Below are 13059 nucleotides of genomic sequence, written 5' to 3' on the forward strand. Positions count from 1 at the left end.
TGCCCTGGCTGGTGTAATTCAGTGGACTGAGTGCTGGCCAGCGAGGGGAAGGGACTCTGGTTTGATTCCCAGTCAGGGCACATGCCTGTGCTGTGGGCCAGGCTTCTAGTTGGGGGTGAGTGGGAGGCAACCATTGATATTCTCTCCCTTTCTCCAATGTGCGAGAGAAACATCAATTCTTTGCCTTTCACATTCCTGTCACTGGGGACCTGTTCCATAACCTAGGCACGTACCCTGACCAGAAATGAATGTACAACCTTTCATTTTGTGGGACAACACTGAACCCACGGTGCCACTGCAGCCAAGGCAAGGTACTTTTTATCCCTATTTTACACACAAAAATACAGAGGCCCATAGAGTGTATCACTTTTCTGTAAATATAACTATGGTTAATAAGATTTAAAACTAGGTTGCATAGCCCAAGGTATGAGGAGTCTAATCACTGATTTCTTCTCTTGGCCTTCCAGGTTCAACAAAACCTGTCCAAACTCATACTACCTGGTGCACCTTAAAGTCCTGCAGCAGTCAGCAAACCCCAGATGACAGACCACGAATATGAGTGAATAAAAAAAGAAAGACTTGTTGTATTACTAAATGTTTGAATTTACAGAAGAGCTAGAACTTGTTATTAATGCAGATTCTTCTTTGAACTGTATATACACCCAGCACATTGTGTGCAGCAAGAAAATCCAAATAATTTCATGTTTTGTACTACTGAAAACACTTATTCCAAAAACAGTATTCGATAAAGTGAAAATGACTTGTTATTCAAGAAATGAGAATCGGTTACATTACAACATAGATGATTCTTTTGTCACTGTTCTATTCATTACATGAGAGTAGCCCAAATTAATGAAAGGATAGTTAAATTATGTGAGTATGCATTTTAATAAAAACATACCAGTAGTACACACACTCCTCTAAAAATGCTCATCATAAATCCTTGGGGAAATGCAACAACAGAGAGCATAACAAACATGTGGAAGGAGCTATACTATACAAATTAGACAAATGAACATGCTGTTAGGGAGGGGTAACACAAACATCAGTACACTATAACAATGTTTAAAGGCATAATTTAGATCGTATTTGTTTAAATCTTCAAAATTTAAACATTAAACTTCTGAGACATGTGAACATATTAAACTAAACTCAAATATTTCCTCAAAGGTTTTCACCAGTTTCATTACACTGAAAAATTAGACTTCCTAAAATGTAACTCTTTATACTGCAAGAATTCTCCAATTTCAAAAGGGAATAGACTTAAGGCTAAAGATTTCCCATGTACACATCATGCTTGAAGCCTTCAACCACTGTGAAATATTACAATGGCCATAGATCTAAGGTAAGTCTTTTCACATTTCATGTCCCCGAAGGCCTATCTCCTCTGTAAAGTATGAGAGTAAGGAAGAAGAAAGGATCAGGAAAAAATTTCCCGATTCACTGTACTCATGAGGCCTTTCATCGAGTAAAACACAATATAATGGAGGGTACTGCTAGAGAAGAAAAATTCTCATATTGCATTCATATATAAAAGCTTTCTCCTGTGTGACTTGTCAAAAGATAACAAAAGCAATGGATAGAAAATATTCCTCAAATTTTCTTCAGTTATAAGAACTTTGACATTGTTATTATTTAATTACAAAGAAGGCAATAGTCAGTTACAAGCAGTTCCATTATTCCACCACACAAAATCAATTACTACAGTGTAGACTCTACCATACTAGGGAAAATCGCTGATGCAAAAATATATTCCCCCCATTCACTGCAAACACAGGTATTTTTCTAGTGCGAATTCTCTGATGACAGATCCAGGATGGCCAGAGAAAGAATTTCCATTACACTGCACTCACAATGCGTTTGTCCAGTGTGAAGTCTCTAAGGATAACGAAGGTTACTGATAAAATGAAATTTTACACATTCCCTGCAGCCACAAAACTTTTCACTTGTGTGTAGTCTCTCTTCACAATGAAGAATAATACTACAGGGAAAATATTTCCCACATTTGTGTTTCTTTGTGGTGAAGACTTTGACAGTAAAGGAAGTGACTGCTGGAGGTAAAGGATTCCCCTATTGAAGCACTCATAAGACTTTTATCCAGTGTGAACACTTTTGATGACAATGAGAAGCAGAGCTACATGTAAAAGATTTTCCTCATTAACTGCACTGAGAAGTCCTTTTTGCAGTGTGAACTCGGTGATGTCGGCAGAGATTAGAGCTACTGGTAAAAAATTTCCCACATTCACCACACTCATAAGGCCTTTCTCCAGTGTGAACTCTCAGATGATAACGTAGGGCAGGGATACTAGTAAAAGATTTTCCACATTCTCTGCACTCATGAGGCTTTTCACCAGTGTGAACTCGCTGATGAACACAGAGGTAAGATCTACTGGTAAAAAATTTCCCACATTCACCACACTCATAACGTCGTTCTCCAGTGTGAAGTCTATAATGATAACGGAGGGCTGAGATACGGGTAAAAGATTTTCCACATTCACTGCACTCATGAGGCCTTTCCCCAGTGTGAACTCGGTGATGATAATGGAGGGATGAGCTATGGGTAAAAGATTTTCCACAGTTAGTGCACTCATAACGCCTTTCTCCAGTGTGAACTTTCTGATGAATACTGAGGGAAGAGCTTTGGTTAAAAGATTTCCCACATTCAATGCACTTAAGCCTTTTACCAGTGTGAACTCTGAGATGTTGAAAAAGTGCAGTCCTAAAGATAAAAAATTTTCCACATTCACTGCACTCATGAGGCCTTTCTCCAGTGTGAACTCTGTGATGATAACGGAGGGCATGACTACGGGTAAAAGATTTTCCACATTCTCTGCACTCGTAAGGCCTTTCTCCAGTGTGAACTTTCTGATGAACACTGAGGGAAGAACTTTGGTTAAAAGATTTCCCACATTCTTTGCACTTAAAAGGCCTTTCTCCAGTATGAACTCTGCGATGCCTACAAAGTTCAAAGCTTTTGGTAAAAGATTTTCCACATTCACTGCACTCATAAGGCCTTTCTCCAGTGTGAACTTGGTGATGATAATGCAGGGAATAGCTACGGGTAAAAGATTTTCCACATTCAGTGCACTCATACGGCCTTTCTCCAGTGTGAATTCTTTGATGTTCACTAAGGTTAGATCTACTAGTGAAAGATTTTCCGCATTCAGTGCACTTATAAGGCCTTTCTCCAGTGTGAACTCTCTGATGAACATGTAGGGATGAGCTACGGGTAAAAGATTTTCCACATTCAGTACACTCATAAGGCCTTTCTCCAGTGTGAACTCTTTGATGTTCACTAAGTTTATAGCTACTAGTGAAAGATTTTCCACATTTAGTGCACTCATAAGGCCTTTCTCCAGTGTGACCTCTTTGATGAACATGAAGGGATGAGCTCTGGGTAAAAGATTTTCCACATTCAGTGCACTCGTAAGGCCTTTCTCCGGTGTGAACTCTTTGATGAACCAGAAGGGTTGAGCTTTGGGTAAAAGATTTTCCACATTCAGTGCACTCGTAAGGCCTTTCTCCAGTGTGAACTCTCTGATGTTCACTAAGTTTAGAGCTACTAGTGAAAGATTTTCTACATTCAGAGCACTCATAAGGCCTTTCTCCAGTGTGAACTCTCTGATGAACCTGAAGGGAAGAGCTATTGGTAAAAGATTTCCCGCATTCACAACATACAAAACACTGACTTACAGTAAAAACTCTCTGGTCCTCAGCAAGTGTATTGTCACATTCAATGACTTTCTTGCATCCTTTGGTGGTGTAATAATATTTTCTACTTTGAAAATTAATTTCAGATTTAGAGATGTCCACTGTTCTGTGCATAGTGTGAGTAGCAGGTTGTGCATTATGTCCAGAGCTGTTGAGAAAGCATTTTCCAACATGAGTGGAGGTACAAGATTTCCGTGACACATGGAAATTGTAAGTTTTTGCAAGGGAAATTCTGTCCACACTGCTTATGAAACAATTTTTTGTTTTGTCCTCCTCCTGGTGCTGATGACTCTGTGCACTGAAATAAAATGGTTCTGCACATGCCCCACACCTCAGCAATGTCGGGCTGCATTGTGTTCCCTGCTGCTCAACCAAGAGGAAAACGTCTCTCAAGATGGGCCTACAACTGTCACAGGGGTGGCCCTTCTGGACACACAGCACTGACTTGGGATTCTGAACGTGCGACTCCCTTCCAGAAATATTCTGCTCAATGGGTGTCTCCACATCCTCTGCTCCACAGCAGCAACCTGAAAGAAACAAACACTAGTCAATACATAGTGACCTACAGGGAGGGGGTCTTCTCATCACAAATTTGAATGTGTAACATCTGACATGCACCTAGGTGGTAATTTCCCAGACTAGTGAGATAGATTCTTAGAAAGGCCCTCAGGTCAGTAAATAAAGGGGCACCTCATTAAATGAAGGATATTAGGATAGGATGGGACACAGTGAAGAGAAGCTGGGTTTACAAATTGTCCTCTGCTAATGGCCGCCTAAAAAACCAGTCCTGCTTGTGACGTAAGATCGTGTAGAGAAATAGGAATGTGCCTCAAACCATCAATATCAACCACGGCTGAGCAGATGCTGCGCAAGGTTTGGACAGAAATATGTGTGCACTTCAAGTCCAAACAGATATTGATCAAAATTGGAGAGGACCCCTAAGTAACTCCTCAGAGAAATGGTTGTGATGTAGATGTTGAGAGGCAGACATTATCCATGGCTAGAACTCAGAGCTGAAATGAAAACTATTGAGCGTAAAAACTGGCAATGTGCCAGCTGGAGAAGGACAGTAGATTAAGGTGTGGCCACTACCAAAAATGATAAATACATTTAAAGAGAACAAGTTCCTCATTATCTCTTTCAATAAAATTCTCCCCAATTTCCCTTCACCAATGCCACACACCCTCTGTAACATCCAGTCATGTCATATACACGGGACTCTTCCACTTCCTTCCCAGTTCAGTAGTTATGTGCAATATAGATGAAGGAACTACAAAGAGAAAGCAGAAGAGATGATAACCAGCACTATCATATAAACACTGAGTACAAACAAACGAAATGGAAAAGATCTATGTTGTGATGACAGCCAGACAGCGTTAATAAAAAATACAAATATTCGACCCCCTTCAAAAATAATCACACAATTATCCATGATATAGAGCATCTCTTCAGGAAAGCAGGAGAGGCTTAAGAGACGATTTATTACAAAGAGCTACAAAGTGGAGCATAATACAAAGAACTACATAAAAGAAGAGTGGGAAAGCAGCTGTAGCAAAGGTGGTTAGTTTTTAAATACACAATACTTGTCCTAGAGAGTACCCTGTGCTACTATTGATTCTAGTGGTCTGTTTTGTGCCACCAAAGACTTACTAGCAATGGAAAAAAACCCCACCAAAACAAAAAACCTACAGCTGGGATACGAGCATACTAATTACAAAAAGGAAAACATGGGAAAGTGAAAAACTCTCTGGAAAGCCAGTCATGTCATCAGTTCAGGATACTAAAATAGTTCATCGGTGGAGTGTGCTTCATTTAACTCTAATGTATAAGATAAATAAAGTGTATTACTAATAACAATGGTGACAATTTGTGAATAGATACACAACATATAAAGATGTGAACTGCGACATCAAAACATACAGAGGGGTGGTGTGGCAGAGGCAAGGCTATCATTTTTCCATGCAACTGAAGCTGTTTTCAGGCTACAATGAACTGCTAAGAGTATGAGTAGTTTTGTAGAAGTCTAATAAAAACAAACACAAGAACAATCCTGTATAAGGGACGAACAAAAGAGAAAGGAATCAAATCACACAGAAAAGACAGCAACATATGAAGACAGAGAAGGAAGTACAAAAGAGAGAGAAAACTATGACAAAGTGGCAACAGTAGATCCTTTAAGAAATTCTTCAATCAAAAGACAGAGAGTAGCTGTAGGGGTGAAAAACACAAGACACAAAAGCATCTGAGACTTTGCTTCAGGTTATTGTTCATTTACCACAAATAAACGCATAAAAACTCTCACGATGGGTGAAAAAGTGAAGAGATAAGAAAGTACAAGTTGGCAGTTACAGAATAGTCGTGGGGACATAAAGTACATCCCAAAGAATATAGTTAATAACATTCTACTAATTATGTATGTCAGATGGATGTGAGATGTACTGAGATATACAGTGTTTAATTATTAAATGAATATAATGTATTTCATCAGTATTTAAAAATAAAAAGTTTTACCGAAAAAATAAATAGTCCACAATGGTATGGCATAGTGGATTGAGTGCCACCCTACAAACCAAAGGTTGTTGGTTCAATTCCCAGTGAGGGCACATCCCTGGATTCCAGGGCAGTTGCCATTTGGGAGTAGGTGAGAGGCTATCAATCTATGTATCCTGGTACATCAATGTTCTTCTTCCTCTCTCTCCCTTCGTTCATTCTCAAACTGAAAAAAATCTTTAAATTAATTAATTAATTAATTCAGGCTGTGAAGGAATTAACTTGTGTTCAAACAAACAAAAATTCTCCCTAGCTAATGTGGCTCAATGGACTGAGCTCCAACATGTTAATCAAAGTGTTGCTGGTTTGAACCTAAATCAGGGCGCATGCCTAAGTTGTGGGGCCAGGTCCCCAATTGGGAAATACGAGAGACAACCATACATTGATGTTTCTCTCCTTCTTTTTTCCCTTGCTTCCACTCTCTCTAAAATTAAATAATCAAACAAAATAGTAAAAAAAAAAAAATCTCCCACAAGACACAATATATGCTGTTTCCAAGACAATCCTAAATCTTTATGAACATAAATATGCAGAAAATAAAGAAATGTTAAAAATATTATATGCTAATAACACCAAAGAGTGAAGAAAAATAACAATTTTAATTACTGTGCACACAACCACTGAGCACCTCCAAAACATTAAGCAAAAAGTATGAGATCTGAAGGCAGAAAACACAATGCAACTGTACCAGCCACCTCAAACACTCCACTTTCAGCATTGGATAGATCAGCCCGTTCTAAAGCAATCAGGAGTTATTGAAGTTTGAGAACACTATTCAGAAAACAGAACTAATGAATATACGCATAATATTTGATACAACCCCGATCAAGTGGCTTATTAATGCGAGCACTGTCCCATGCACGACTGTAGGTTTGATCCCCTTCTAAAGGTACAAACTACAGGCAACCTACAGATGCTTCTCTCTCACACTGATGTTTCTTTTTTCACTCTCTTCTTCTAATAACCAAAAAAAATTTCTGGTGGGGTTAAAAATATATAAATATATAGCTGTAGAAATGGCGACAGGTATACAGAAAATGCTTTTTCTCACTAATCAATGAAAAATGCATTAGCCTTGTGGCAACAGTACTGACTTCATATCCTTCCCTGTGAGGGTTCAGTTCACCAGGTGCTGGGCTAAAGGAAGAGCAGGAGGCAGTGCAAGTCCAACAGCCCTGCCAAGACCAGGACCTACCCAGAGAATTGGGGAAACGGGCAGTAATCACAGTCCACACGTGAGGACAGAGCGCACCCTCGGGAACACAAGGGAAAAAGGACCCCTGGACATAATCAAGGGTGAGATTGCTCACAGGAAGAGAGTGTCCACCAAGGGAGGAGGACGAGGGGGACATGTTTTATCCACAACCTCCGCAGTCCTGAGCCTGGTGACATAATAGGCCCCATACTATCACGCGGTATTTTCAATACCTCAAAAAAAACACCATGCTACCATGGGAGGAGGGAAGCCCTTGAAGTTCTATGCATCATTTCCTTTGTGTGGGATACAAAGCCTCTAAAACTGTGTAATCATCCAAGGGCCTGCCTGGCAGGCAGGAGGGGTTACACAGGGGCCAAAGAGAAAGTTTCATAAAACAACTTCCGTTGACTGCTGGTCTCTGATCACTCTCTGTTTTACCAGGGGGTCCCTAGGGCTTAGAGAAAGATCCCATAAATTCCTCCATTTTAATTAACTGTCTCCTGAAAGGTATCTGTTTTGCAACAGATGACCAAATGTGGAGTGGAGCTAAATGAGACTTCGAGCTAACACCGCACCCCCACAGCCCCGACCCAACATACCTACATTAAGGCAATCAAGTCCCGACTTGGAAGGGAAAACTGACACAACCTTTACCTGAAAATCAATACGTAACTCCCTTACTCCATCCCTCCAGGAAGAGCATCTCAGGACAAAGGACCTGATGCTTTTTGCCACCCTAGCTTTTGTCACACTGAACCTATGCCTCTCATCCCCACCTCGGCAAGGCCCCATCTCTGACCTGAGAATGTATCACTATAAACTCTCCTGCATGCTAGTAGACTTGCCGATCTGCAATTCTTTGCTGTGTCCGAAAGTAGAGCCTGTCTCTCTTGTAAAAGGCTAAGACTGCTGTTCGTTGCTCCCTGGGTATAAGTCTGGTCAGAAACCTTACAATTTAGAATAGAAGCAAAGTGCAATCCTGAGGAAATGGGGGTGCAGGAGTGCCAAAGAAGAGCGTGCTGGGAGAGAGGGTCTTACCCAGCGAAGATATAAGAGCATAGTTCTCCAGCATCACATCCAGGTACAGCGATCTCTGAGCTTCACCAAGAAGGCACCATTCTGTCCTGGAGAAACACACGGCGACATCCTCAAAGGTCACAACAACCTGACAGAATTAACACAAATAAATCTGAAAAAGTCTTAGACACAGCAATCCCACAATGCCCCTCATGCAATCCCCTGTAGGGCCCACAATACAGAAAAAGGAGCAGACCTTGGTGCCAGAGCTGCCTGCAGTCTCACCACAGTTTGATTAATCACTCAGATCACCCTCAGTAAAGGCAGGTGGGGTAAGAGGAAGTGGGGCAGGTAAATGCCATCTAATCTCTGGGTCGAGGCTGCGGGCCCCATTCTTCCTGCTAAGATATTTTACTGAGTCTCCAACTTCATGCCACAAAGGAGAGCCAAACACGGTGTTATATTTCACCCTTAGGTCCCTACACCAGGTGCCAGGACCACCAGCTCACACTGCCTCTAGCTGTGCATTATTCGGTGATGTTTACCTGCTTCACGGCCTCACACCCAGGTTAGCATCCTCAGCGCTTACACCTTTTTGCCCACAGATGCAAATGATCTCCCCATTTTGCTTTACTCCATCCTCGAACTTCCGCAGATTACCAAACTCATGTTTCAGCTGCTCACTACATGTTTCCACTCACTGCTCTTTGAATCTTTTAAAACTGTGAACAATAAAAACCTTCTGATATTCCTAAGAGAATTAACCTAACACCATCTTCCCCAGCCCAGCTGATGGAGCCTCCCCGGCTTCAGCTGCTACGACCAAAAATGCTGTGGTGGTTTTGAACCCTTTATCTCTCCCAGCTGCACAATCTAAATCTCTAGGCACAGCTGGTGTGGCTCAGTGGACTAAGTGTCAGCCTGTGAACCAAAGGGTTGCTGGTTCTATTCCTGGTTAGGGAACAATTCTGGGTTGCAAGCTTGGCCCTCCGTGGGGAATGTGCAAGAGGCAACCAATATTGATGTGTTTCTCCCTTTCGTTCCCCCACCCTTCCCTTCTCTCTAATAAAATTAATAAAGAAAGAAAATATGTTTTTTTATATCAGAAACTCTATGTGCTCATCTTCAATAAATTGATGGGGGAAAGTAGTGAAGGTAAAGGAAGAGGGTAAGGTGGAAAACAGTAATTAAAACAAAAAACAAACAAAAAATGGTCCAAGAATCCAACCTTTTCTTCTACCTCTGAGACCCAACTCTCGTTCACCATCTGTCCTCGGATCACAGGACTTGCCTCGTCCTGGGCTCCACGCCTCCTACTTTACTCCCATAATCTGTTTCCCACTAGCTGCCAGATGGAGCCTGTTAAACCCAAGGAGAGATCAACTCCTTTCTTTTACGCAAGTGCCTCATTATAATCTTGAAACAAATTCTCATTTGAACACTTTACAAGTCTGATATTTGACCCCCTGTTCCTTGTTTTTAATAGAAAAGAGATCTGAGGTAACAATTCCCAGCTCTACAGCATCTCCAAGCATTTGGAGGTGCAGGTGTCTCTCCCCAGATAACCTTCCATAACTTCTTCCGCTGGTAGTCAGTGTGCATCAAAATACATAGGGGGCCCAGCCCTGACTGGTGTGGCTCAGTGGACTGAGAGCTGGCCTGCAAACCTAGGGGTAGCTGGTTCCATTCCCTGTCAGGGCACAGGCCTGGGTTGCAGGTTAGGCCCCCAGTTGAGGGCCTGTAAGAGGCAACCAACTGTTTCTCTCATACATTTACGTTTTTCTCCCTTTCCTTCTCCCTCTCTTCATAAATAAAAAAAAAAATGCAGGCGGTAGGGCTGTTAGAGAGCGGGGTCCCCCCAAATTCTCCTTGGCCTCGGTTGCAGGACAGGACGGGCACCGCGCACCCGGGTGCGGGGCTCGGTGGGGGAGGGGGAGGGCCCGGGACGCGCACTCACCTCAGCCCGGCGCCTCAGTGCGGCCCCCGCCGCCGGACGCTGTGGGCGGAGCGGGGCGGAAGCGACGGGCGAGGCGGGGGCGCAGGGCACCGTGGTCGCCATCGCGGAGCAGGAGCAGGTCACCTGAGCGGAGTCACGGAGCCTCACAATCGCGTTTATGCCGCGGCGAGAACGGGTATCTTCACTAGATCACTGACCGGTGAGACGATCCGGAGACAAGGTAAAAGGCCCGCCAAGTGAAACGGAAGTCCCGCCCACAAACACTCTCCCCTAACGGAAATGCCTTTTCTGAGCCTCCATTGGCTGGTCCCCAAACTGCCTTCTGGGTACTGTGGTTCCTACTGTCTAAAATGTACCAAGCCTTTTTCCGCCTGATTCCAAGATGAACGAGCCAGATTTACCAGGGAAATTACTGAGAAATAACACGTCCTGGTCCAAAAGAGATCTTCAAAAGTATAAAAGATGTCGTCTGTTCCCGCTGAAGGGTCTTGCGTGCCTGTAGATGAATGTGCATCATCTCTACAACGCCATACAGCCAGTCATAGTAAAAGGAGGTATTCCTGCATTACGGGGTCGAAAAAAATTTTTTTAATGACCTACTTAGACCATCACATATATGACAGAGATAACACAAGAATGTAAGACAAGCCCTGGCTGGAGTGAGCGCTGGCCTGCAAACCAAAGGATTGCCAGTTCGATTTTCAGTCAGGGCACATGCCTGGGTTGCGGGGCAAGTCCCTGGTTGGCGGGGAGTAGGAGGCAACCACACATTGATGTTTCTCTCCCTCTCTCTCTAAAAAATAAATAAATAAAATCTTTTTAAAAACAAATTAAAAAAAGAATATAAGACAAACATTTGATATACAAAATTGCTAAAATACAGAATATAAACTTAAAGGGAAATTTATTGTTGTAAAAGTCAAGTAAGAAAATACATTTTTGAAATTGTGGTAAAATTGAATTCTGACCATTATTCGTATTATTTTAATTTCAAAATGATAATGTAATAATCATAAAAAAAGAGACTTTTTACTCTCCAGACATATTTAAGATCAGAGGAGACATGCTTCCTGCATTCCTAATGGAATACGGTGAGCATATGTATAAATTATATTTAGAGTAAATAACGTACATATTCATACTCAACGTATGTGTACCTGAAAAACGTAATAAGCGCATAAAATCTTAAAATTAACAAAAATATGGACATATATATGTGCAATTATATTAAAAATAAAAAATACTGCTTAGGCCAGTGTCGTTCCGTGGATTGAGCAAGAGTCTGGCGACTGAATCGTTGATGGTTCAATTTCAATTCAGGGCATATGCCTGAGCTGCAGCGAGTTTCCCTAAATGCGGCATATGAGAGGCAACCGATCCGTGTTTCTCTCACACATTGTTTTGCCTTTCTCTCTCCACTCCTTTCTCTAAAAATAAGTAAAATATTTTTTATAATACTGTAAGAATCTTGATTTTTTTAAAAATTTAAACAATCATCCCACTAAAATATAAACAAAACTTGAAAAACATTATAACTAAGTAACGCAGAAGAGGAGTTGAATAAAATCTAAAAACTTACCAGATATTATTTAAATATGACTTCTCAAAACATGAAACAATACAGCATTACCAGCATCCTGCAACTGGTACAATGATCATAGAAATGGTCTGACACTCCAGCCATGGTACAAGGATGAGGAAACTATCCTACATTTTTATTGTCCATAGAACAGCATGTGATCTAATTAAATCTTTCTCCTCACTTTCAGTGAGAGCTCTTAAAATACTCAGGATCCACACACTTGTCATTTTGTTGTGCTGCTTTTTTCAAGTGTCAGCAGCATGTATCACCTTTAGATTTAGTATCACATATAACATTTTATTTTTGAATAAGGAAGCCAGGTTGCAAACACACTTATGCATTCATAGATATATAACAGAACTAGAAGAGCCATTGAATACAATGAAATATAATAATTATTAAATGGTGGTTGCAGAAATGAAACACAACACCATGTCTTTTGTTCAATTCTTCTTAATTTTTCAGCACACCACTTCCGATCCTTGTCACCTACTTTTTCCTGAAGTTCTCATGAGTTAAAAGGACTCAAACTTTGTAGAAACAGCAATTTCATGATAGCCAAGTTCCAAGAGAGTGATAGCTCATGTTAGATCTCATGTTCTTAGAAGTCAGTGTCCTTTACCACCCATTGTGTCTTACCTGTTCTCAGGCTTAAAGAAGCCTTTTCTACCTCTATAAGTAATTCTCATCGTATATCTCCATTAACAGGAATACTTTCCTTAGTTTGATCTCATTCTCTTCCAGGAATAATCTGCAGTGCCTATTCAGATTATCGCAATGCATATACAGTTGAAATAATCATCACATCCAGGATAAGGAGGTAAAATCTAAAATTCAAAACCTTCATACAACATGGATGCCAACATTACACCTGTTCTGGCAGCAAATATGACATGGGTACATAACCATTATTCCAAGATATGTGTCATAATCTTAGAAGGTTGGAATAGACCATATCTGAGAAAATTCCATAAAAAATATCTTCTGATAAGAAAGGTGATTTCCTCATTATTCCCAAACAAGATCACATCTCTGAATCCATAA

General features: G+C 41.1%; 1 protein-coding gene across 2 annotated transcripts; it reads right to left on the reverse strand.

The window, feature by feature from the left end:
• Window positions 1-1483: 1483 nt before the first annotated feature.
• LOC149995702 (uncharacterized) lies at window positions 1484-10656 on the reverse strand. 2 transcript variants are annotated; one of them, XM_090259662.1, is made up of 3 exons: window positions 10434-10656; window positions 8498-8624; window positions 1484-4238 (listed from the first exon to the last, which is right to left on the reverse strand). In XM_090259662.1, the coding sequence occupies exons 1-3, from the start codon at window positions 10533-10535 to the stop codon at window positions 2158-2160; spliced, it is 2310 nt and encodes a 769-aa protein (XP_090115788.1). In that variant the 5' UTR covers window positions 10536-10656; the 3' UTR covers window positions 1484-2157. The 2 variants fall into 2 exon arrangements, 1 of the variants encoding a protein (XP_090115788.1); XR_016507650.1 differs by lacking the exons at window positions 8498-8624; window positions 10434-10656 and adding an exon at window positions 4895-4971 and having other exon boundaries at window positions 4179-4238.
• Between the last annotated feature and the right edge of the window lie 2403 nt (window positions 10657-13059).

Source organism: Furipterus horrens, unplaced genomic scaffold (assembly GCF_987537825.1).
Source record: "Furipterus horrens unplaced genomic scaffold, mFurHor1.1.pri manual_scaffold_13, whole genome shotgun sequence".
Lineage (NCBI taxonomy): Eukaryota > Metazoa > Chordata > Mammalia > Chiroptera > Furipteridae > Furipterus > Furipterus horrens.

Excerpts from the sequence above, each read along its gene's own strand:
- LOC149995702 (XM_090259662.1), bottom strand. The coding sequence starts at position 10,535 with ATGGCGACCACGGTGCCCTGCGCCCCCGCCTCGCCCGTCGCTTCCGCC. Across the intron at positions 8,625-10,433 it reads CACTGAGGCGCCGGGCTGAG|GTTGTTGTGACCTTTGAGGA; the intron begins GTGAGTGCGCGT and ends TAATTCTGTCAG. Across the intron at positions 4,239-8,497 it reads TGCTCTTATATCTTCGCTGG|GTTGCTGCTGTGGAGCAGAG; the intron begins GTAAGACCCTCT and ends TGTTTCTTTCAG.